Source organism: Schistocerca nitens, chromosome 4 (assembly GCF_023898315.1).
Source record: "Schistocerca nitens isolate TAMUIC-IGC-003100 chromosome 4, iqSchNite1.1, whole genome shotgun sequence".
NCBI classification, from domain to species: domain Eukaryota; kingdom Metazoa; phylum Arthropoda; class Insecta; order Orthoptera; family Acrididae; genus Schistocerca; species Schistocerca nitens.
The window spans coordinates 934551696-934578209 of record NC_064617.1 but is presented as its reverse complement, the minus strand read 5'-3'; the positions used below and the strand labels follow the sequence as shown (position 1 = coordinate 934578209).

At 37.8% G+C, this 26514-nt stretch overlaps 1 protein-coding gene across 1 annotated transcript in view; it reads left to right on the top strand.

The window, feature by feature from the left end:
* The first annotated feature begins 664 nt into the window (after positions 1-664).
* Positions 665-26514, top strand: part of LOC126253570 (uncharacterized) — a 56459-nt gene continuing 30609 nt past the window's right edge. Inside the window, exons 1-4 of the mRNA XM_049954990.1 lie at positions 665-737; positions 5695-5871; positions 6650-6826; positions 7605-7781. Of these exons, the coding sequence (XP_049810947.1) occupies positions 726-737; positions 5695-5871; positions 6650-6826; positions 7605-7781 (543 nt within the window). The 5' untranslated portion in view covers positions 665-725. The remainder of the gene's footprint in view (positions 738-5694; positions 5872-6649; positions 6827-7604; positions 7782-26514) is intronic.

Sequence of the window (26514 nt, the reverse complement as noted above, 5' to 3'; positions counted from 1 at the left end):
TTAACATAGATTATAGCTTTAAGTGTTATTAAGTCTTTTCTGAAAGTATTTGAATGGAATGTAGCCTTGTAGCTATTGAAGTGTAACATGTACAATAAACAATTTAGACAAGAAGAGAACAGGAGCTTTCAAAGTGTAGTGCTACTACTAATATATGAGGAGATCACATAACTAATGAGGAGATATTGAACAGAACGGATGGTAGAACACGTTCTCAGACATGAAGGGATCACCAATTTAGTGTTGGAGGGAAGTGTGGGGCATAACAAATGCAAAGGAAGACCAGAGAAGGATATAGTATGCAGATTCAGAAGGATGTAGGCTGAGGTAGTTATTTGGAAATGAAAAGGTTTGTACAGGATATTGTAGCAACAGTGACAGCAATAAGATAACCTGTTCTACAGCTTTTCTGGAGATAATTTTACCTTTTTCCAAAGCAAAAATTGTCAAGCATTTCATTCTGTTTAGGTGAAATTTCTGTATCACATTAAGATGAAATGAGATATTTACTGTTTTCTGTTCTATAAGGTACTTTAGACTCTATTTGAACGTTTTGGTTTATCATACACTGAAGTACACAGACGTTTTTTGACCTCCAAATAATATTCCAATTTTGAACAGGCATAGGTTGGGAACCACACAGTCTACAAGGCTGTGAATTGCTTTGTTTTGATGCCATCGTCGTTGCGGCTCAAAAGTTGGCGTTAGATGCGAACGGATCAGTTATGTTTTTAAAAGTATGAAAAGTGGTGTGGTATGAAAGCGCAAACAAAGTTGATATTTGGCGCGGTGGCAAGTGGTAGCGACCGTAAAGGCGTTTGCAATATATACAGTCGCTCCCAACAGACACAGCGCCGAGTGTCTACATTGTTTGCGCGTTTAGGTATTTTTGTTGTGTATAGCACATATTGCCGTTTTATATTTGTATAAAATGGATAAGTATAAAAGTAAGTTAAAGAAACGCAAATTTGAGGATAACATACCTCAGATCCGAATTTGCGTTCGAAGCCGTAGAAAACACGTGCGCCAACAGTGAAGGGAGTGTAAATAACAAACATTATTCCCGCTAGTAGTTGGTGCAGTTGTAGGGAATCTGAATTTTGTGGTAACCTTTCGCCACAATGGTGGTAGTCAAACCTATATTCAGAGATTGGTGAATCCAGAGCAACTAATGAAATGTTTGAATGGGAATTTTATTTTTATTTATTTATTTCTTACACCATGGATCCAACTGTGACAATTTCACATGGATGTAGTGTGTGTCAATTTTTACATTGTCAATGACAAGTACTTGTACACTATGTTTACAGGTAAAGAATATAAAGTTACTTAACCACTACAATGATCCATAACACAATATAATGGAATGAGAATCCTTAGACCTACAGATTACAGGTATAAAACAAAGTAAATTAAACCTGAAAAGGTCATATAACCCAGACTGTTAAATATAAGCAGTTAACACTAAAAGAGTTCCATATGTGGCAAGAATGTTCAGCTTAATGTTCAATTTATATGATAATACATCTTATTTTAAGGCTGTTTCTCACTGTGTTTCATAAACTCTTCCAAACTGTAAAATGACATGGCTAAAAGAAATTGCCTCAGAAGCTCTTTAAATGTAGATTTGTTGGCAATTTCACATTTGATTTCTGGAGGAAGAGCATTAAATATCTTTATACCAGAGGACTGTACACCCTTCTGCACAATCTTCAAATTTTTACCTTCAGTGTGGAAATCATGTTTCCTCCTTGTGTTATACTGATGGTATTCACTGTTACATTTGTATAAATCAGTGTTTTTACTTATGAAACACATAAGTGAGTATATATATTGAGAAGTAGTTGTAAGAATTCCCAGATTCCGGAATAGGCTTCTGCAGCTGCATCTAGGATCTACACCAGACATCACTCTTACAACACGCTTCTGAGCAATGAATATTTTCTTTGCAAGAGGTTGATTTCCCCAGAAAATAATTTCATATGCCATCAAAGAATGGAAGTAACCATAGTATGCAGTTTTTTAATGCTTAAGTTTGCACTGACAGAGATGATTCGCATTGCAAAAACTGAAGAGCTGAGTCTCTTGTAAAGAGTCAATCTTCACGCCTAGAAACTTTGTTACTTCCACTCTTTCTATGACCTGTGTGGCATATTTAACAGTCATTTCTTCCTCAGTTTTGGCAGTTGGGGTGAACTGAATATAATTAGTCTTACTCAGGTTAAGTGAAAGACCATTTGCAGTAAACCATTTCATTAAATCTATAAGAATAGTATTAACAGACTCTTGAACATTTTCACATTTAAGACCATTAACCATTATGTTAGTATCATCTGCAAAGATGGTAAAATTGCGCTGAATCATTGAAGAATAAGGTAAATCATTTATAAATAACAGGAACAGTAAAGGACCAAGAATAGAGCCCTGTGGAACTCCACAATTTATGTCTCTCCATTCCGATGAAATCATTCCACCACACAAATTGTCTGACTTATCTAAGACTACTTTCTGTTTCCTCTCTGTCAGGTATGACTGAAGCCAGTTATTTGTTGTGTGATGTATGCCTAAACATGTCTTTGCTGGCCCTATGACTGAAGTTAGCAGTTTCTGGTGCTGTAATAACTTTTGATAGCAGGAACTATAAAAGACTGAAAATTCTGGAAAAGGTAGGGATGAAATTAGGGCAGAACTCACCTTGAGGTCTGCAAGTAGTCCATGCAGAGTTTGCTGCTCAGTAAATGACGAAAGGAGCAAGAAAGATAAGAAGGTAAAGAAATAAATATCTAAAACCAATAGAACCGTTTACCCTCTCCTCTCCATAGCAAAATGTTTGTGTGCAACAACTTGATTATACTGGTAACACTGATTAATTTATAAAGTTTATATGTCAGTAGCCTACATTGAGATCAGACACTAGGTTAACTTTCAAGTGGTACATACAATGAGCTGTATGCCCCACGGCTTCCCATTCATTACCTCAAGGCAAGAAAATCATAGATAAAAAGCAAATACAGGATTTATAATAACAATAGAAGTATCATTCCTCAACTTGATGCACTTGTTTACATTAACGTATGTCTTTCAAAAATGGTATTCACCAAAGAACATTTTTAAAGTTCAAGAACGTTGTGTCCCCTTACACTGTGAAGTAGTGCCCTGGTAAGTGCTGAGTTGGATAATGCCTGATGCACAAAAGTCACTCTACAATGTTTTGGAACTAAGCTTCTTAACTGTAGTTTCACATTTGAGCAGTCTGAGTACCCATGCAAACATTGCAAAAGGAAACATTCTTGTGCATATATAGTTGTCTGTCATGTAAATATTTACCTCTGCTGCTTACATGTTTAGGAAGACAGAAGTATGATAGTGAATGGTAACACAGGTATTTATAGATTCTGTTTGTGATATAGACTCTGGTGGAGGTGTGAAGTCATGAGGGGTTGCAAATGCTTGCAAATATATTCCCTGAGTGCTTGACCCAGTATACACTTATTTGATGAAACACAGGTGTGAAAATTATGACAGTAGCAGTAATTGTAGAAGGTAAGATCAAATTAAACACTAAAGGGGGGGGGGGGAGGGGGAAGAATTCTGGAGTACCGCTTCTGTCAAATTCTGCATACCAGCGTTGGGGCTATTCAGAGAAATTGAGGGAAGATGACTTATAAACATGATGTGGATTATAGTAATATTGTTTCTTCTGGACCTGTCAATGCAAATGAATTGCTTTGTCACCTACAACAGTTTCTGGGACAGTGCCTGGCTAATAATGGAGCACAATGAAAGTAGTCAGATCTGTGAAATGCCTAAGAACCGAAACAAAAACAATAAATGATGCACTGCAGACATGTTCTATGGCAGTAGCACTGTGCTGATAATATGAAGACACCAAGTTTGTTTCTTGTTTATCCCTTCCTGTTTTTGTATGGTGGGAAGATATAGAGGAGAGTCATCTTAGCCTATGAACACCAATGAAACACTTTCAATTATGCAGTGAAGCTGACACGAAAGCCGCCATGGTTGTCAGTTAAAATTTATACAATGAATTGGAAGATGTACTTTTATGGATTTTATTGTTATACAAAAGTGCAATTTTATTTTTTTAAATTTTTGTATAAAATAAGTAGGTAATAGATTAAAGTATTTCATATTTCCTTTAATTTGTATATTGCCACATTAAAAAAATATATTATTATTAAAATTACAATCCTTGTGTTTCTTGTGAGAGAGTATTCTATTATATTTATAGTTTACACCATTTAGATTGACTTCATTTCTCATTTGCAGGCAATTTTTTGTGCATACGGTGTGGTCGATCATATACTGCAAAACGTAATCTCTCCAGTCACCAACGATTTGAATGTGGTGTTCTTCGCCAGTTTGTTTGCTCCTTGTGTGGAAAGAAGTTTAAGCGCAAACACCATCTCAAGGATCACGTCAAGTGTTATCACAGAGCTTATCAAGGGACAGCTGCCATAAGCTAGCCGTATGCACATCTTTCACAGCACAAATCTAATTTTGTAATTGTGAAACAACATAAAATCTTATACTCATCGTATGTATTACAAAGGGTTGGCGTAAGATTTAATGATTAACTTTAAAGAGTAAGCTAAATAATTAATTTTTGTGTGTGTTTACAAGTGCCTGTTTGCAATATTTCATTATTGACTGCAGCAGAAGTGTTGTAGCTGTGTTAGGCCAAATCAGATGACTTCTTTAGCCATATGGATTGAATGGACACAGCTGCAGCATTTATGTTACTGCTGACAGCCAAATACCACACAATACCCCACTTTAGCCGTGGGCTGCACTTTTTTGTTTTTCTGCTGTAGTGATGTGCCCTGTGCTGTAGCACAGATGTGTTCATGATGTGTACCAGGACTTCAGGTGTGAACCTGCAAGCAAATAAAAGTTAATTGCATTACTTTATTATTTTTTTATTTAAGTGATCTTTAAAACTTGTTACTACTACTTCTACAGATTTGTTACATTACTACTTCCATGCTGTGTTGACATTTTATGAAGATTTCCCCCTTGTCCAGATAAATAAGTGGTTGTAGAACTGATAAAGCAACAGGTGCCACTTGTTGTAAAGTCTACTTAGTAATAAATAAAACTTGCTTCATGAAAAAAATTAATAATTAAGTCTCCTTTCTTTTCCTTTAGACTGACAAAAATTAACTGATAAAAACTAAAGTGCTGTATCAGACTGTGCCTCTGTGCCATGGGCTGCACTTTTTCGTTTTTCTGCTGTAGTGATGTGCTACTGTGCTGTGGCATGTAACATTGGTGGCTGCTGATGCACAGCAGCCAGGCTTGTTCGTCGTGACCAGCAAAATTTTTTCCTGGGGAGTTAGCTCTGTAACAGGATTCAGTCACCGTATTGAAATTAACGACAAGCTTCTTTATGGAATTAGCAATGAACAGTACATACAGGCTGCCAAAGTGGGATCATTTATAAATCTTACACCAAGATGGAAACTACATGTATATTTTTTCTTTGATTAGAAATGCAGTTTGTTGTAAAACTATTGATTGGACAGTATGTGACAATGAAGTGCTTCATTTCTTTTTTGTCTTTGCTCTATATGCAGATAATTAAAAATGTTTCATTCTTACTGATACAGTGTGATAGTGTGCGCTAATGTATTTACTTATTTGAAAATGTCTCCTGATTACAGTTTTCATTTGCAGGCAAGTTTTTATGCATTCGCTGCGGCCGATCATATACTACAAAGCGTAATCTCTCCAGTCACCAACGATTTGAGTGTGGAGTTGTTCGCCAATTTATTTGCATGGTATGTGAAAGGGGGTTTAAACGCAAACACCATCTCGCTTATCATGTCAAGATATGCCGCAAAGCTCAACAAGGTAAGTATCCAGAAGGTAGATAATTACTCATGGAAGGCATAATTATTTATTTATGTGCATACATTTGTACTGTCCTCATATTGCACCTCTTTATTTCTACTACTTGTACTGATTTGTTACATTACTTTTATGCTGTGTTGACATTCTATGAGGATTTGCTCCTTGTCTAGATAAATATGTGGTTGTAGAACTGATAGAGCAACAGGTGCTATTTGTTGTACGGTCAACTTAGTAATAAATAAAATTTGCATCCTGAAAAAAATTAAGAACTTAAGACTTCTTTGTTTTCCTTTAGACAGACAAAAATTAACTGATACAAAGTAAAGTTCTGTATCAGACTGTGCCTCTGGGCTCCATCTTCTAACATTGGTGGCTGCTGATGCACAGGTCCCAGGCTTGTTCGTGGTAACAAGCAAAGTTTTTCCTGGGGATTTATGCTCTGTAACAGGAGCCAGCCAACATACTGCAAAACCAAAAGACAAGCTGCTTTATCGAATGAGCAATGAAATGTACATACAGGCTGCCAAAGTAGGATCACATAAAATTCTTACACGAAGATGGAAACTACATGTATATTTTTCCTTTGATTAGAAATGCAGTTTGTTGTAAAACTATTGAATGAACAGTATGTGACAATGGAGTGCTTCATTTCTTTTTTGTCTGTGGCTCTAAATGCAGATAATTAAAAAGGTTTCATTCTGACCAATAAGTTATGATAGTGTGTGCTAATATATTCACGTAATTGAAAATGTATCCTGATTACAGTTTTCATTTGCAGGCAAGTTTTTATGCATTCGCTGCGGCCGATCATATACTACAAAGCGTAATCTCTCCAGTCACCAACGATTTGAGTGTGGAGTTGTTCGCCAATTTATTTGCGTGGTATGTGAAAGGGGGTTTAAACGCAAACACCATCTCGCTTATCATGTCAAGATATGCCGCAAAGCTCAACAAGGTAAGAATCCAGAAGGTAGATAATTACTCATGGAAGGCATAATTATTTATTTATGTGCATACATTTGTACTGTCCTCTTATTGCACCTCTTTATTTCTACTACTTGTACTGATTTGTTACATTACTTTTATGCTGTGTTGACATTCTATGAGGATTTGCTCCTTGTCTAGATAAATATGTGGTTGTAGAACTGATAGAGCAACAGGTGCTATTTGTTGTACGGTCAACTTAGTAATAAATAAAATTTGCATCCTGAAAAAAATTAAGAACTTAAGACTTCTTTGTTTTCCTTTAGACAGACAAAAATTAACTGATACAAAGTAAAGTTCTGTATCAGACTGTGCCTCTGGGCTCCATCTTCTAACATTGGTGGCTGCTGATGCACAGGTCCCAGGCTTGTTCGTGGTAACAAGCAAAGTTTTTCCTGGGGAGTTATGCTCTGTAACAGGAGCCAGCCAACATACTGCAAAACCAAAAGACAAGCTGCTTTATCGAATGAGCAATGAAATGTACATACAGGCTGCCAAAGTAGGATCACATAAAAATCTTACACAAAGATGGAAACTACATGTATATTTTTCCTTTGATTAGAAATGCAGTTTGTTGTAAAACTATTGAATGAACAGTATGTGACAATGGAGTGCTTCATTTCTTTTTTGTCTGTGGCTCTAAATGCAGATAATTAAAAAGGTTTCATTCTGACCAATAAGTTATGATAGTGTGCGCTAATATATTCACGTAATTGAAAATGTATCCTGATTACAGTTTTCATTTGCAGGCAAGTTTTTATGCATTCGCTGCGGCCGATCATATACTTCAAAGCATAGTCTCTCCAGTCACCAACGATTTGAGTGTGGAGTTGTTCGCCAATTTATTTGCATGGTATGTGAAAGGAGGTTTAAACGCAAAGCGCATCTCTCTCATCATGTCAAGAGGTGTTACAAAGCTCAACAAGGTAAGAATCCAGAAGGTATATAATTACTCATGGAAGGCATAATTATTGATTTATGTGCTTTCATGTGTATTGGCTTGTTAATTCACCTCAAATTAAATTGTTTGAATGAGCAACAAATTAGAAATGTCAGTTTAAGCAAATGCTTGAATACTGTAATAGAATAGCAGATGCTATTTATTTCAAATTAGGAAGTGGTTTATGGTGATCTCTCTTCTTCTTTCATTATCTTATTATTCCTGTTTACTGTCCATACTGGGATCTGATACTCCTGGTGACGTTTCTCCTTTATGTATTTATTCTGTGTATTAACAAACTTATAGTGTTCCTAGACTAGCTTCTTACGGACAGTTTACATACAGGCAAAGACTGAGAAGATCAAATACATATACAGGATTGGCAACTAAAGTAATAAGGCTAATGGCATAGTGTACATCTGACGTCATGGTCATGCTTTTGTCTGCGGCAGTGACAGCATAATGGCTTCCTTGAAATAAGCTTCCAACTTGTTCATGAGCTTCAAATAAGTGTTCACAACTTTTTCAAGAATTTGCTCTTTACAATGCATTCAGAATATGAGGGTTAGTCATTTCAAACAATTGTTGCCTTCAGGGTTTCATAGTGTGATATACCAAGAGAAATTTTTGTTTGCTTTCCTAACATCTTAAATTGTACTCACTTAACAGAATTCCAGCTACATAGCTGTGAAATTATTTACTGTAGGAAATGTTGAGAATGCTAGTAATGATATGTAAATCTAAAACTTTACTTTCTAGTTGTGATGTAAATACAATGTTTTTGTTCGTTTCTAAAAACAATCATTGTACTCGAGTAATGAATCTATTATTTGTATAGATATACTGACACACATAATGTTGTGCAAGCTGCCATTAAAGATAACAGATGTGTTTTACACTCTTACTGTTGCATAAAGAAAGTAACATTTTGTGTGAACTTTACAAAATCAGCATTCTAAAGTCATTCTGCACGAATCATTGTCTTGTTTATGTGTTTCTTTGGCAATAATAAACTCTTTGGAATTTTCAATTAGTGAGCGTGTTGAGACACATATGTGCCTATCAGGAATTTCTGAAGAAGTAATAAGGTGTTTTTTGGATAATACTACAAACTGAGAATCTTGTTCAAATTAAGGCAGTTGCATTATGGCATATTTATATTTCTGACAGTAAATTGAAGCTAAGAGCTGACATAGAATAACTTATTTTTCAGTACTCCTGAATTTTTAATTCCCATTATCAGTCTGTACTCAGTTTGACACTTTGTTGCTTTGAAAACATTTCTCTAAAGTAACGGAACTTAACATTACTGCAAAATTCAGGGTTTATATTATTTGATTAACATGTACAAGGTAATAGTTCATTTGTTGCAGGGTCTAATTAAGTAAAAATAGATGTGATTATTAAGATGTTCAGTAAAATGAATTGATCTGACTGTTTCAATCAAAGACCTCATTTATATCTTTCTGATTGCTTGAGTATTTGATAAGTTCAGCTTGTTATGTTTTTACAGGAAGGTCAAGTGTATCAGGACTGCAGACATGTATCAGCAACAAATAATTAGTTATTTGCATAACTTTATTTATTTATTTGAATTAATCGTTTAAATCTTATGATCACTCCTTGTACAGATTTGCAAGTATTTTTACCTTACTTTTATGCTGTATTGATAGCTTATGAACCATTTGCTTCTTTTTTTTAGGTACATGCATTCATATGCAGTCAGATAACTCGTAGAGAAATAGGGACCATTTGTTGTATTATCAGTTAATTCAGAAATAAAACTTACTTAATGAAAAAATTTAAGAGTTTTTTGTTTTTCTGTAGACAGATGCAACATAACTGATACTCAAGAAAGTGGTGTATCAGACTGTCTTTGTGCTTCAACATGTAGCTTTGCTGGTTTCTGATGCGCTGGCTCCAGGCTTTGTTCCCAGTGACCACCTTCATTTTTTCCTGGGGCATTATGCTCTGTAACGGGATCCAATCAACCTACTGAAACCAAAAGAGAAGCTGCTTTATCAAATAATAAGTGAAATGTGCATTATACTGCAAAAGTTGGATCACATGAAAGACTTACACCAAGATGAAAACCACATGTTTATGTGCATACCGCAGCTGTATGTATGGATAGCATTCAACACCTTGTGTAGGGGTAGGAGGTTCGCATTAGTTTGAAATATTCACAAGTAATTTAATAATGATTTACCCTATTATAAAAATATATGCTTAAGACTTGCACTCATCTCAAATGAAGTATTTGCAGAACTTCAGCCAGTGTATGGAGACTACATTTAGCAAAGGCCTCAGATTCTTCAGGGATTAAAAAAAAGAAAAGAAAAATGGAATACTGAGATCATATTAATGTGAATGTTCCAATCAATGAACATCAGCATTGAAAACTTTCAAGGAAATTAGTATTCTCATGTGCTCTGAGTCTTGCTTAACAGTCTTAATGTATAGCAATTAAGAATTTTGACACAATTAAGCACATAAGATCTGTGGATGAGGAAAGTCTGCATGAAAATGATTCACTTTGTCTTTTGATGCACACTATTACTTGTGACAAAACATGTTTTTTGGAATGATTCAGAAAACACATTCTGAAGTCATGAATAGATCCCTTTACATCAACAATGAACCAGCTTAAAATCAAATGCATGCTGATTTGGCTTTTTGGAGACATTGTCAATACGAAACTTGTACCTGAAACTTGTACCTGAAGACATTTAATTAGCATAATTAATAAGAAATGTTAGGCAGCCTTTGAAAAAGGGTTGGTTATTTATGCTCTGGAATATGTTAAAACTTTATTGAATACACTGAAACACACAATAAATTATACAAAGTTCACGAGTTTGTGATCTGTGAATTTTTGAAGACTTTAAATGAAAACAATTACAGTTAACATAACTTGAATTGCAGTGGCACAAACCATTTGCAGGCGAGCCTTAAATCTATCACTTTGCTTGAATATATCACTTTGCTGAAATCTATCACTTGGCTGAAATATTATCACAGTCTTTTAAAGTAGAACTTGGTCATATGTGACAATCTGGCTGGAGATGCTGTGCTGCCTGCTGCTCACAGTGATCCCACTGGGTAAGGGTCTAGTGAGGCATATCAATAGTGTGGTATCATCCCTCGAGACAACCTACAGGATTTTTGGCAAATAAAAACATCCCTGTTGCTTCTCAGTCCACTTATTTCCCAGATCTTAGTGAATCCAAGTCCTTTGTTTTTATGGTGGTAGAAGCACAACAAAAGAACAGCATACCTGAACAACAGAAATCATTATAGCATCCTTAATTGACCAGATGGCGGCTTTTGTAGTCACCATGTACTAGCATTATTTTGAAGAGTAGAGTCAAAGGTATGGGCGCTGTGTGGTTTCTCAAGGCACATACTTCCAAGATTTACTTAATTTGTTATGTAAGAAGCTTGTAAAACATCAAACTCAAAAACTGTGCTGTACATTACTGAATAACAGATAATAACCATAGAAAAAATTATTTGAAATGCGTAATTAAATATAAATAAAAATATGCTTTAAGAATAAGGTGTGCAAGCCAGTGCAAAATCAAAAACATTGAATTTGAGGACTTTGTGTAAGCATAGCATTAATTTAACAATGGAAAATCCAGGATAGAATAACAATAATAAGGAAACAATAGATTGCTTCTCACCAGACAGAAGAGTCCCAGACAGGCACAATGAAATAGAATGCTAGAAACAAACCCAGATGCAAGACTGTCCCATACGTCTTCCCACTACCACCTACTCCAGTCAGTCACAGGCATCTTCTACCCGATTGACGGCAGAGCTGTTTAGGAAAGCAGCCACATGATTCACAATCTACATGGGCATAACAAGTAATAAGCTGTTTGCCTGCACGAATGGCCATCACCAGACTTTGGCCAAGACACAGCTGGGCTACCCAATTGCTGAGCATGCTGCCTAGCATGGTGTGCATTACTTTTAAGACTGCTTAACAACCTGTTTGCCATCTAGATTCTCCCCGGCAACACCAATTTTTCTGAACTATGCAGGTATAACACTCTTTGCAACGTATCCTTTGTTCCCATAACCCTCTGGCCTTGGACTTTGCTAGGCTCTGCCCTCCACCCAGTTCACAGTTTGCACTTCGCTACTACACATACCTTCCAGTGCACCTGCATCGTCCTTTAACCATCCATACTTTACTCCTCTCCCCTTTCCTCCTCCCTCCTCTTCCCATCCTCCCTCTCCCTCCTCAATACAGCCTTCCAGTGCTGGATTCATGATATCCCTGCAAGCTCCCACAGACACCATTGCCTTCTTCTCCTACTATCCTCCCCTCTCTCCACCAAATAAGTCAGATGCAGTTACAGTGGGACCTTAGTGTTCGGAGATGACAGTGGTAAAGTGTGTTTGAGTTGTGCTCTTGTGAATCTCTCTGAGTTTTCTTCATATGGTAATAGATTTGCTGAAAAAATTGAATATTTCTTGGATTCTTTTTCATTGTGCCCGTCTTCGACTCAACATCTCTTCTATATTTATTTATTTGTTTTGATCTGTCTCTGTGCATTTTTATGTGATCGATGTCATCATAGGGAGTTAACATATATTGCACAAATACATTTTGTTGACAGTTACAGTGCAAATACTAGTAATAATACAAGCCACATAAAATATACACCCGAGAACAGTTTCTTAATTTTACAGTACATAGAAAATAATATGCAGAAGTATTAAATAAACTATTGACATAGTAAGGTAAGTACAGAGTAGTTTACATTAGAAATAATTTAGTACCTCAAATCTTCCTTAGAACAGTTTTGAATTTCTGAAATATTGTAGAAAGCCTTATCTTTCAACCATTTTCCAGTTTTTGTTTTAAAGTCATTGACTGAGACAAGATGTGCTTGTAAATGTAAAATGTTAAATAATTTTATGCCCAAGTATTCATAACTAGACTGAGTTTTCTTTAATCTAGCTGTGGGCATACGTATCTGTTTCATTTGCCTAGTTTTATGTTTGTGTACACCTTCCCTCGATATGTAGTTATCTAATTTTTCTTTAATCAGTAACAGTATATAAAAAACGATAGGTGTGTCAGTACCTTTAAGTCTTTAAAAAGTCATCTGCTGGAGGTTTTAGAGTTTGTAACTCCAGCAATAGTCCTGAAAACCTATTCTTGCCAGATGAAAATTCTTTGGCCCCTTCAGAATAACCCCGTTAAAGGATACCATGTTGCAGGTGGCAGTGAAAGAAGTCATAGTAGGAGTTGAGTAATAGAGGTGGTGTTGCACATGTTTGTAGTTTAGTCACTAAAAAGGTTACATGGAGAGTTTTCTGCATACAAGGACTGTGTGTTTGTCCCAGGTTAATTTGGAATCAAGGTACATACCAAGCAGCTTAAAAGTTGAGCATTCGGTTTCATTGCATGATAAACTGAAAGTGATGCTCACTGTCTTTTCACAGTTGATGGATAGCTCATTCGCTTTGAACCATGTATTAGACAGTTTAAGGTACTCATTGTTTTCCAGTTTGTCGGTTTATGTCCTTCCCTGAGCTAATGAATGTTATCATCCGCATAAAATACAGATTTACAGAGCATGTTGCTAGGAAGGTCATTCACACATATTAAAACAATAAAGGGCTAAGCACAGAACCCTGAGGAATGCCTCGAGTTACCTAAGTATTGATATTTCCTCGAGTTACCTAAGTATTGATATTTTTGGCTCTTGTAAACTAAAATTTGTTTCCCGTCACTGAGAAAGGAGCTTATGAGGGAGAGTTCTAAGTTTCTGACTCCATAACACTGGAAGTTTCTCCAGTAGTATTGTATGGTTCACAGAATCAGATGCCGTGCTTTGTTGTAATAGAATGCCTTCAGTAGGTAACTTTGATCCAAATGAGATTTGTATAGAAGAAAGGATGTCTTGAACTGCTTTCACTGTTGATAATTTGGACCTAAAACCATATTGAGATTCAGCCAGAATATTTTCAGATAAATGCCTGCAAATATCCTGTTGTACACAGTATTCTATTTTTGATACTCCGTAGTGCTAATTTGTCATTTTAGTTCACATGTCGTAACAACATTTTTAAAAAAAATCTCAGGGGAATTCATTTATTTATTACTCATGTTTTGCTGATTCTGTTGGGATGGATTGCCTCCAGGGATGTGGTCTGAGTAAAGTTATACATCAACAGAAGAGAAGCAAATGTTAGTTAATTGTTAATGCAGTGCACATATAAAGTTTCTATCTGCCTTGTGCTTTCTGTTTGTGACAGTTAAATGTAGCCTAGTAAATTTTAAATGTGAAGCTGTCTTGTCTTTTTTGTGGGGGGGGGGGGGGGGGGTGGTCTTCATTTTTATTAACAAGACACTGTTTGTCTTCTATTTACTTGATAGCAATAGTAACTTTTTTTTTTTTTTAAGAAAAAGGGTAATTAAGTACATCTGTAACAATATTGGTCTGTGTACAATAGATTACAATTTGTCATGCAAATTTACACTGGTACTGGCAAAGTAAGAAACAAAGAGTTTCCAACCCTGTATTCAGACTATAAGTCCACTTACAATAACATCATGTAAATCAGAATAAGTCATCAGAAATCCATCACAATAAGAGGCACATCTAAATACAAACCATTGTACTTTCTTGTTTGTCCAAGCAGAGTATCTGTAAACAGAAAAAAAAATAGTAATTGCTTCTCATTGAAAAGAGAAGTCTCTTGAGTAGCAGAGAATGGGTAAAAAACTGCTTAGCTGTTGAACAAAATCTTTCAGAGAACTACCATAATATCAATAAACACTAGTGCCGTAAAGGCACAGGTAACAATCTCTACTGGGGTGAGTGGTGGGGAAATGGAAGGGGCATGGAGTTGGGAGAGAGAGGGTGGGACAGCCACATAAAATCATTATTATCAAAGGTGAATGGATGACTTTAATTTGTTATGAGGTTTCCGGGAAATTGCAATGCACCTGTAATGAAATGACATACAAAACCATAGTGTGATCAGTTCATTGTATTGTTCCAGTTTAGGAGTCCTTATGAAACAGACATTTAAAAAATTCAGGAGGATCCCAACAGTTCAGTTTAGTCCAAATGAAAGTGGAGCAAAAATGCTCAGGAAACTTAAATGGGAATCCTTGGAAAAAATGAAATATTTCTTGGGAAACACTGTGTGTAAACTTTGAGGGCTTCTACATGAAGAAGACTGTAGAATCATTATACTGCTACCGTAGTGTTTCACACGTAGGGATCATGAAAATTACATAAGAGAGAATAGGGCACTTGCGGAGGATAAGAGTCGGCCATCCCCTTGTTTCATATGAGAATGGAACAGGAAATGAAATCAATAATGATGGTTTTATGTACACTCTTTCACGCAGTGTACAATGGCTTGTGGAGTGTGTATGTGGATGTAGATATAGATGTAGACAGCAGGAGGTTAAGCAAGATCATGCAGAGAGAGATTAAGGGATTGTTAGGAGAAATGTAGAGAGACGTAGGTACTATGCAATGGGATGATGGAAGATACAGAGTAAGAGAAAGGGAGAAATTGGAAAAGGTTCTAATGAAGGATATATGATAGCATAAAAAAGTAACAAGAGGAACGAGTGGCAGGTGTGAGAGATGCAAGGTGAAATTGAGTGGGAACAGGAGGGAACCCAGTGAGGACTCCATAACCTTATTCCCCCCACATCTGTAACAACTCTTCCATTCATTCCATCCGATTCTTCTTATCGCAACGAGCCAACCTATGGGATTTTGACCTTCGCCCCACTGATAGGTACTTAAAAACCTCTGTTCACATCAAATGCAGTGGTCACCAGCGATACCACCACTTTGACAACTGCCACCTATCCACAGCATTCTACAGAATGTGGCCAGCTGTGGACTCCACATTTTCAAGGACAAGCTCGCTCTGTCCCAGAATACTGAAAGCATCCAAAAACCAAAATTAATCTCCCAGCTGTATAGAAAATCAGATCTCCCATGCCCTATCTCCAAACACATCTATACTCTATGAGAATATGAAGATGGTACCTGTTCTTTCGGACATGTCCAAAAGAACAAATGCCATCGGTGACCGTGCAGCTCTCTAGAATAAAATGGTAATTAAATCAAGACCCTAAGCTACCGACAGTCATTGATATACATTAACGGGGACAGTTGAAAATGTGTGCCCCGACCGGGGCTCAAACTCAGGATCTCCTGCTTACATGGCAGACGCTCTGTTCGTCTGAGCCACCGAGGGCACAGAGGATAGTGTGTCTGCAGAGATTTATCCCTTGCATGCTCCCCGTGAGACCCACATTCCCAACTTAATGTCCACACACTACATTCGTAGTGCCCCTGCTCATTACACTCATTACTCGCGGCAGACAGTCTTACCGAGTCCCGTAAGAGTTTGGGCAATGTGTGTGCATTCACACAGAAGGTCAGTGGCCGGTTAGCCTTTACTATATGAAGATGGTGTCTGTTCTTTTGGACATTTCTGAAAGAACAGATACCATCAGCGACCGTGCAGCTCTCTAGAATGAAATGATAATTAAATCAAGACCCTAAGCTGCCGACAGGCGTTGATGTACATCAACGGGGACAGATGAAAATGTGTTCCCTGACTGTGGCTTGAACCCGGGATCTCCTGCTTACGTGGCAGACACATTGCCCGAACTCCTACGGGACTCGGTAAGATTGTCTGCCGCGAGTAATGAGTGTAATGGGCAGGGGCACTACGAGCGTAGTGTGTGGACATTAAGTTGGGAATGTGGGTCTCACGGGGAATGTGCAAGGGATAAATCCCTGCAGTCGCACTATTCTCTGTGCCCTCGGTGGCTCAGACGGATAGTGTGTCTGCCATGTAAGCAGGGGATCACGGGTTCAAGTCCCGGTAGGGGCACACATTTTCAACTGTCCCTGTTGATGTATATCAACACCTGTTGGCAGCTTAGGACCTTGATTTAATTATCATTTCACATCTATACTCGTCCTATATAATCTGGCCAACCATGTAGGCGTGCCTCCTTCATCAGTCAGTATAACCAAGGGCTGGAACAACTAATTCACATATGGTGCCAGAGATGATGAGAAATATCTGCCCCAGAAGCCTTCCTATCCCTCTCAGGTGTTTCAGGAACCACCTAACTTGCACAATATCATTATCCAATTGTATGTTCCTCCTTCTCTAACGTTTTTGATGCCAAGGAGTGTGTGAAGTGTGTGTGCAAACTCCCCACTTCTCTTACACGAGTTGGCTTACTTGGTAATGCGCAGCCGATCTCCTTCTCTGGATAGCTGTCTTCTGGAATCTCTACAAGCTTCTTCTCCGAAGAATGATGCTAGTCACATGAACCTTTAAGACTCTCTCTCTCTCTCTCTCTCTCTCTCTCTCTCTCTCTCTCTCTCTCTCTCTCTCTCTCTCTCTTTATGAAATAATGAGGTACTCAAAGAATACTTTTCAACAACTGTCGGTATATTTGAACTTCCACAAAGAACAAAATTTACACTTCTCGCATAAACTGACTTCATGTAAGTTACCCGTGTCATCTCACATTAGAAACAATTAAGTTACATTTACAACAGAGTTGGCTTGATAACCACAACTCTATTATATGGGAATCATACGCATGTCTCGCCTCTAGCAAGTTCAAGTTAAGTGTTTATTCACAATTCCAAATCTCAGTTGTTCTTTTCTCACTATCAATAGTCACAATTACAAACATCACAGAATAACACAGGAGTTCCTTGGTTCTTCTGTGTGCTTTTACTATGACTTCCATGGATCGCCCGAAAAGTACTTGTCGGTGCCGTTCAACCGCTGCGTCGACCTTTTGCTCACACCTGCACACACAGAAACGTGATGCACAGTAGATAGGGTTCCTTTTTCTCACTCACATCTAAAGGATCATGTGTTCGCGACAGTGGAAGGCCGAGTGGTTCTAGAATTTACGCACAAATTCTCGAAACGCTACACTTAATCATTCTATCTGAGGTAAACCCTAAAGGAACATTTGCTCATAGATATTCAACAGTAGTTTACTGTTGAATATCTATGAGCAGTAAAAACCTAACCACAAAGTTCACAGTTCTTGAAGAATAGAAAGGTACGTATGGAGAACACACTGTCATTGCTTTTACACATAGCGTAATTGTGTAACACTTATTTCACAGTTAAGTTGATGCATTGTTGTTGTTCTAACCAACACAGGTTTCTCGTCTGAAACTCGGCCATGGAGTGACCGTCTTGTGACCAAAAATCGGGACCTTATATATCATCACAATAATAGGTGCTGAAACTACACATAATTCAGTTTAATTTACAGAAATTACAATTAAAACTTAACTCATTAAATCAACTGACTACAGTAGAGTCCTGTTAATCCGAAATAATTGGGACCGGACCTTGTTTCCGATTACTGATTTGTTCGGATTAGCCGGAATTACAGTGACGAGTTTCTAGAATGAAATACACCAAGCAGATAATTAGGTACACCATGGTAAGAAATGAGAACAAGTGTGGGAACAATGGCTCACTCTCACTCCCTTCCCTTGTTGTGCATTGTTGAAACCTTTGTAGTGTCTGAGGTCAGTGCACTGCCAGTTGGCTCGCAAAGTGCTTGGGTATATTAGTTATCGATAGCTGGCACACATAACAGTTGTATTGTACTCGTTCAGGTGTAGTGGTGTACATATTTTTGTCATGAGTAAACGGAAAACATACAACGTTTACTCTCGAAGAAAAACTGAATGCTTTGAAGTGGATAGGCAATGGTGAGAATGTATCTAAACTGGCAGCAGAACTGGGTCTTGGTAAAGCAACCATTTGTGATTCGAAGAAGAACCAAATGAAGCTCAAACAGTCCTGTGCCACGTATTCGGGAAAAACACTCGAAATTCGGTAGACTTTGAAACAGTACCAGTATGATAAAGTGGATGACGCTCTTTTCCTTTGGTTTATGTACGAAAGAAAAAGGGGAACTCCTTTGAGTGGAGCACTGGTTCAGGAGAAGGCTGTTTACCTGAACAAGTTAATGACTGGTGATGAGTCTTTTAGTGCAAGTATGTATTGGTTGGACAGATTCAAAAAATGTCATGGCATCAGTCAGCTAACAATTACTGGAGGGAAGCTTTCTTCTGATTGTGACGCAGTGAAGGAATACTTGGATGAGATTGAAAAAAATGATAAAGGGAAAGTATTATCCCCAACAAATTTATAACACTGACGAAGCTGGCCTTAATTTTAGGGCACTGCCAATAAAAAGCCTGGCATCAAAAGCAGAAGACCATGCTCCTGGTTTTAAAATGTGCAAAGATCATGTGATGCTGCTGGTAATCACAAGCTGCCTTTATTGATGACTGGCAAATCTGCTAGGCCCAGAGCTTTTGAAAACTGCAACATGAAGTCCCTGCCCATATATTATCACAACCAGAAAAAAGCATGGATGGATGGTAAGCTGTTCAAAGAATGGTTTCACGGCCAGTTTGTTCCCTCAGTTTGATGGTTTTCTGAGGAAAATCATTTGTCTCTTGTGCAATCCTTTTGATTGATAAGAAGCCATCTCACCCCAGCACTGAGAAATTATGTGATGGAGAAATTGGGGTGAAGTTTTTGACGCTGAATGTTACACCACTTCTACAGTTGATGGACCAGAGCGTACTGCAAACATTAAACCTGATTTCAGAAAACAATTTTTAGGAATGCTGATCCAAGCTCATAGCATTCCTTTAGTGGACAAAATAAAAAAGACCAGTGTGAAGGAGTTGTGTATTGGGCTGCAGAGGTATGGCTGAATATTTCAGAAAATACTCTGAGAAAATCGTAGAGAAAACCGGACATCTTTTGAATTTCAGGACAACCTAGTTGAAAACGAAGAGGTAAATCTACTACAAATGATACAGACAATCCCTGGATGTGAAGAAGGTAGTGAAGGAGACGTAATGTGTGGATGGCAGTGGATAGGGCATGTGTGGAGAACCTTACTGAAGCTAATTTATTTGCTGCTGTCACTCAAGACCAGGAAGAAGTCGACTGCTGTGACAGAAGTGACAATGAGCCTGAAAGGGACAAAGGAGAGCTGGTGCCACACAGTGACACAGTGGAAGTCCTTGACCTTGCTCTACGTTATTTGGAGCAACAGCCCACTGCTACACCTGCTGATTTGATGTTAATGAGATGATGACACAACTATGCGTCATATAACAGACTGTCTTCCTTACGCCAAAAACAATGAGTTTTTGTCATCTAAAAAGTAGGGATAAAATGTATGCTGTTTGGCAGCTTTTATTTCATTGTTATGCATTGTTTAAATCTAATGTTTTCTTGCGTCTTTTTCTAATACATGTTTACTGTACTGTGTAAATTAAAATAGTGTGTATGTACAGCAGTTTACCACACAGTTTTCCAAACTTAGACTAACATTTTTCATGTTTGGATTAACCGAACGTAAGGATTACCAGGGTTCGGATTAGCGGGACTCTGCTGTACATTGAAAAATTGGTTCTTTTTAACAGTTTCTTCTACTACAAGGGTTAAGCCGAATTATTTGTTTAAATCATGAAATTAACAAATATATTTACGGGGACAATACTTTTGAAAAAGTGTTAATTACTTTGGAATAAATTAAGGGTTGGCTTTGCTAACATGTTTTCGAATAGAGTCAAATAAATACTTTAAGAATACTATTAGTTGTTCCTCCAAATGCTTATAACTAGTACAGAATTTATATTTGCTTATATGTCAACAATAGAATTCAAGTTACAAAACAATTACTGATTGCATCCTGTAACAGAAGATACTGACTAGAAATAGTCAAAATAAATGAGAAAATCAATTACATACATAAAACTAAGCACAAAGTTAGATCTGCTGTTATATTCCTTAAAACTGAGGCCCAGCCTTTCTCTTTTATGAAAATGCAGATTATATTCACGTATGTTAATGGCAATTAGTTCAAAAACAAATTTTAAGGAGGCAGATGGCAAAACGAAGGGAAGGAAAAATCTCCAGCTTGCTTCATCACACTTTGGTGTATTGTGAGAATTTTAGGAAAGTGTGGTCCATCTGTAAATAAGACCATGAATTGAATGCTTGTGAACTGTCCTTGAGTATTGCTTGAGTGTTTGGGATCCCCACCACGTTGGATTGAAGGAAGACATTAAAGCAATTAGAGGCAGATTGCTGGATTTGTTATTAGTAGGATCAATCAACAGACGAGTATTCTGGAGAAGGTTTGTAAACTCAAATGGGAATCCCTGAAGGGAAAACTATGTTCTTTTCATGAAACACTATTGAGAGAATGTTGTTGTTGTTGTTGTGGTCTTCAGTCCTGAGACTGGTTTGATGCAGCTCTCCATGCTACTCTATCCTGTGCAAGCTTCTTCATCTCCCAGTACCTACTGCAACCTACATCCTTCAGAATCTGCTTAGTGTATTCATCTCTTGGTCTCCCTCTACGATTTTTACCCTCCACGCTGCCCTCCAATACTAAATTGGTGATCCCTTGATGCCTCAGAACATGTCCTACCAACCGATCCCTTCTTCTGGTCAAGTTGTGCCACAAACTCCTCTTCTACCCAACCCTACTCAATACTTCCTCATTAGTTATGTGATCTACCCATCTAATCTTCAGCATTCTTCTGTAGCACCACATTTCGAAAGCTTCTATTCTCTTCTTGTCTAAACTATTTATTGTCCACGTTTCACTTCCATACATGGCTACACTCCATACAAATACTTTCAGAAACGACTTCCTGACATTTAAATCTATACTGGATGTTAACAAATTTTTCTTCTTCAGAAACGCTTTCCTTGCCATTGCCAGTCTACGTTTTATATCCTCTCTACTTCGACCATCATCAGTTATTTTGCTCCCAAAATAGCAAAACTCCTTTACTACTTTAAGTGTCTCATTTCCTAATCTAATTCCCTCAGCATCACCCGACTTAATTCGACTACATTCCATTATCCTCGTTTAACTTTTGTTGATGTTCATCTTATACCCTCCTATCAAGACACTGTCCATTCCGTTCAACTGCTCTTCCAAGTCCTTTGCTGTCTCTGACAGAATTACAATGCCATCGGCGAACCTCAAGGTTTTTATTTCTTCTCCATGGATTTTAATACCTACTCCGAACTTTTCTTTTGTTTCCTTTATCGCTTGCTCAATATACAGATTGAATAACATTGGGGATAGGCTACAACCCTGTCTCACTCCCTTCCCAACCACTGCTTCCCTTTCATACCCCTCGACTCTTATAACTGCCATCTGCTTTCTGTACAAATTGTAAATAGCCTTTCGCTCCCTGTATTTTACCCCTGCCACCTTCAGAATTTGAAAGAGAGTATTCCAATCAACATTGTCAAAAGCTTTCTCCAAGTCTACAAATGCTAGAAACGTAGGTTTGCCTTTCCTTAACCTTTCTTCTAAGATAAGTCGTAGGGTTAGTATTGCCTCATGTGTTCCAACATTTCTACGGAATCCAAACTGATCTTCCCCGAGGTCGGCTTCTATCAGTTTTTCATTCGTCTGTAAAGAACTCGCGTTAGTATTTTGCAGCTGTGGCTTATTAAACTGATAGTTCGGTAATTTTCACATCTGTCAACACCTGCTTTCTTTGGGATTGGAATTATTATATTCTTCTTGAAGTCTGAGGGTATTTCACCTGTCTCATACATCTTGCTCACTAGGCGGTAGAGTTCTGTCAGGACTGGCTCTCCCAAGGCTGTCAGTAGTTCTAATGGAATGTTGTCTACTCCGGGGGCCCTGTTTCGACTCGGGTCTTTCAGTGTTCTGTCAAACTCTTCACGCAGTATCATATCTCCCATTTCATCTTCATCTACACCCTCTTCCATTTCCATAATATTGTCCTCAAGTACGTCACCATTGTATAGACCCTCTATATACTCCTTCCACCTTTCTGCTTTCCCTTCTTTGCTTTGAACTGGGTTTCCATCAAGGCCCTTGATATTCATGCAAGTGGTTCTCCTTTCTCCAAAGGTCTCCCCAATTTTCCTGTAAGCAGTATCTATCTAACCCCTAGTGAGATAAGCCTCTACATCCTTACATTTGTCCTCTAGCCATCCCTGCTTAGCCATTTTGCACTTCCTGTCGATCTCATTTTTGAGACGTTTGTATTCCTTTTTGCCTGCTTCATTTACTGCATTTTTATATTTTCTCCTTTCATCAATTAAATTCAATATATCTTCTGTTACCCAAGGGTTTCTACTAGCCCTCGTCTTTTTACCTATTTGATCCTCTGCTGCCTTCACTATTTCATCCCTCAAAGCTACCCATTCTTCTTCTACTGTATTTCTTTCCCCCAGTCCTGTCAATTGTTCCCTTATGCTCTCACTGAAACTCTGTACAACCTCTGGTTTTTTCAGTTTATCCAGGTCCCATCTCCTTAAATTCCCACCTTTTTGCAGTTTCTTCAGTTTTAGTCTACAGTTCATAACCAATAGATTGTGGTCAGAGTCCACATCTGCCCCTGGAAATGTCGTACAATTTAAAACCTGGTTCCTAAACCTCTGTCTTACCATTATATAATCTATCTGATACCTTTTAGTATCTCCAGGGTTCTTCCATGCATACAACCTTCTTTCATGATTCTTGAACCAAGTGTTGGCTATGATTAAGTTATGCTCTGCGCAAAAATCTACCAGGCGGCTTCCTCTTTCATTTCTTAGCCCCAATCCATATTCACCTACTATGTATCCTTTTCTCCCTTTTCCTACAGACGAATTCCAGTCACTCAGTCTGTGTGGTTAAGTGTGTGGAAATAATGCGATATTATTCAACATGGAAATATACTTGGATGTCATAGAGAAATAAGTAAATCTATTTCCCACTCTTTGTTTGGCTATGAAAACTCTGACAGAAATCCATTGTGTGATTTCTATTGAATCTTTATTTTGCTTCAGTCAGAGATTTGAGCAAAAATGTTTTTTCAGTTGTGGCGCTACCTTTGATCAGTTTATTACGTACATACCCTCAGAGTAATTTCTTCACATTCCTGTTTCACTTTTTGTTTTATTTTCACTGTTTTTCAGTTAGTTCCTATCTTGTTGATAGAAGAGTTGATTCTTTTCTGGAAAGTACCTACATTTTAATGCTCTGATGACTTTTTATTTAAAATCTACAGTACTGCATATAATGTCATTTAACATCTGACTCCATCGCCCCTTTTCATCACAATTATGAATGACCTCGAGAAAGTGCCACTTGATGCTAAGTAATATTTTCTCTGGGTTTTGCATGATATTCTGTTTCTGTATATAAAACAGGGTTTAGGTTGATTTAATTTGCTTCCGTAAGTAAATTTCTTAGAACATCAGTTTTCAAAGTACTCTGTGACTAGTTACAGAATATATTATATTTTCTTATTAACATCAAGGGTGTTGTGCATATCTTTCCATGTGATGTTAAAGAAGAATACTAAAGTCAAGGTGGATTGATCAGGTAACCGAGAAGAGGTACTGAATCAAACTGGGAAGAAAAGAAATCTAAGGCACAATTGTCTAGAACGAGAAATTAATTGAAAGGAACTATCCTGAGAGATCAACAAATTGTCAATTTGGTAATGTAGGAGAGTGTCTGTCTGTGTGTGTGAGAGAGAGAGAGAGAGAGAGAGAGAGACGGGGGGGGGGGGGGGGGGGTACAAATTGTAGAGGAAGACCAAGGCTTGACTATAATAAGCAGATTCAAATGGACATGTGGAGAAGAGGAGGCTTGTACAGGTAGACTATCATGATGAGCTGCATCAGTTCAGACTGAAGATTCACAACAACAATGTACCTATGATCAAATGATATTAAGAAACAGAAATTACACTGACATGATTTGTATCTGGTAGTTCATCTAAACTAGTTAGAAGTTAATTGATTTTATTTTTAACCCTATAATACTTTATGCAATAAGTTTACTTTAAGCACCTTTTTAGCATCACAAGTTCCAGGTTCAAAATTTTTCAGTTGTATTTACATTTTTTAATACTGATAATCTAAAATATGAGTTTACCCTAAAAAATTTGCAGCCCTCACACCAGTGATAATAGGGTTACTCCTATGAGTGGCAAATTCCCTGAAAGATTCTGCTATCAGTGAGACCAACTTCCTTTCCTCAATTCTATAGAAATCTAGGCCACACCTCATACAACCCCAACCCAACTTACCTTCCAATAGCACCAACTGACACTCGTAACTGACTGATATAGCTGTTGAACTGGGGCCAGTCATAATGTCTCAAAACATTAGTATCATCTGTTGCTGAAGCTATCTCTTAATAAGTCAGTCTTAATGCTCTACCCCTGTCCGCCCCCCATAGCTGTCTGGTCAGCGTGACGGAATGTCAATCGTAAGGGCCCGGGTTCGATTCCCGGCTGGGTCGGAGATTTTCTCTGCTCAGGGACTGGGTGTTGTGTTGTCCTAATCATCATCATCTCGTCCCCATCAACGTGCAAGTCGCCGAAGTGGCATCAAATCGAAAGACTTGCACCAGGCGAACGGTCTACCCGGCGGGAGGCCCTAGTCACACGACATTATTATAATACTGTACCCCTGATACATGTCAACACTGTTTCCTCCTCTACTTGCTATCACAGCATAGTTCTCTTCTCCAACATCTTTCCACAAATAATCTCTCATTGGTATCCACTTGGCTGAGGTACACATTTTTCTCAGAGAAGTTTGTGGTCTTGTACTTGTTTTCTAATTCTTAATGCAGCAGTTGGCCCACAACCTCTCCCATCACTACTATCTAAGAGCAAGACTTGCCTCCTCTTTTCTACTTTATCTGAACCATCGGCCTATTGAAAGGCCTTTTGTGCTTTGTCTTCTACACCTTCATGTATTGGAGACTCTTAGTTCTGTAACTGGAGTAGTAAGGCAAAGTTATTTTCTCTGCCAATAACTAAACTGCCAGAAACTGTCCTCTTCCATTGGCCCCTGTTTCCAAATACTGCTTCCTGGTTCTTGTTCTCCTTCATCACCTCTTAACCTTTCTAGCTCCTTCTTAGGACTGTCAAGCTTAATCTTAAGTGGTCTAACCTCTACTTTTCCCATTAAGCTATCAACTTGTATCAGTGCATAGACATCTTAATACCATGTAGGTGTATCTCACATATCACTGTTTCCCACGCCATTGCATCCCCCCCTCCCCCCTGCCCCTCCCACAGTGAATACATCTATAACAACAACTGCACTGCCCTGCAGAACTATCTTTCCTATGGAAGCTCAAATATTATTCTTTCCCGCATAAATGTTTCACAGATCTCTTTGTCGCATCATATTTGTATTCAGTTTCAAGCTGTTGATAACTTCCACCACCACCACCATCATCGTCAGAAGATATCAGTGGCTAATTAAGAACTGTATATTGTTGGCCATATTACATCATGGAGACATGACAAAGTCATATAACCTCCATATGCTACCAGAGATTATGCCAATGTCTTCTGAAGAACATTGGTAAGATACTAATTAGGTTATATCATAAATGACTCAGCCGATTTCTATATTGCCTTTTAGTGTGTAGCATCAGTTTCCATGCAACTCTAATGTTGTAACCACTGTCCCATTTAGTGCTGTCATTATTCATTTTGATTATATTGTCTTCATTGATGACAGAACCCCAGTATTAGGTATATGCATTGGATAATATTTCCATTTCATCAAACATAATCGTATGTTTGTTCGTGAGTCTTTGTATGGCAATAGCAGATTTG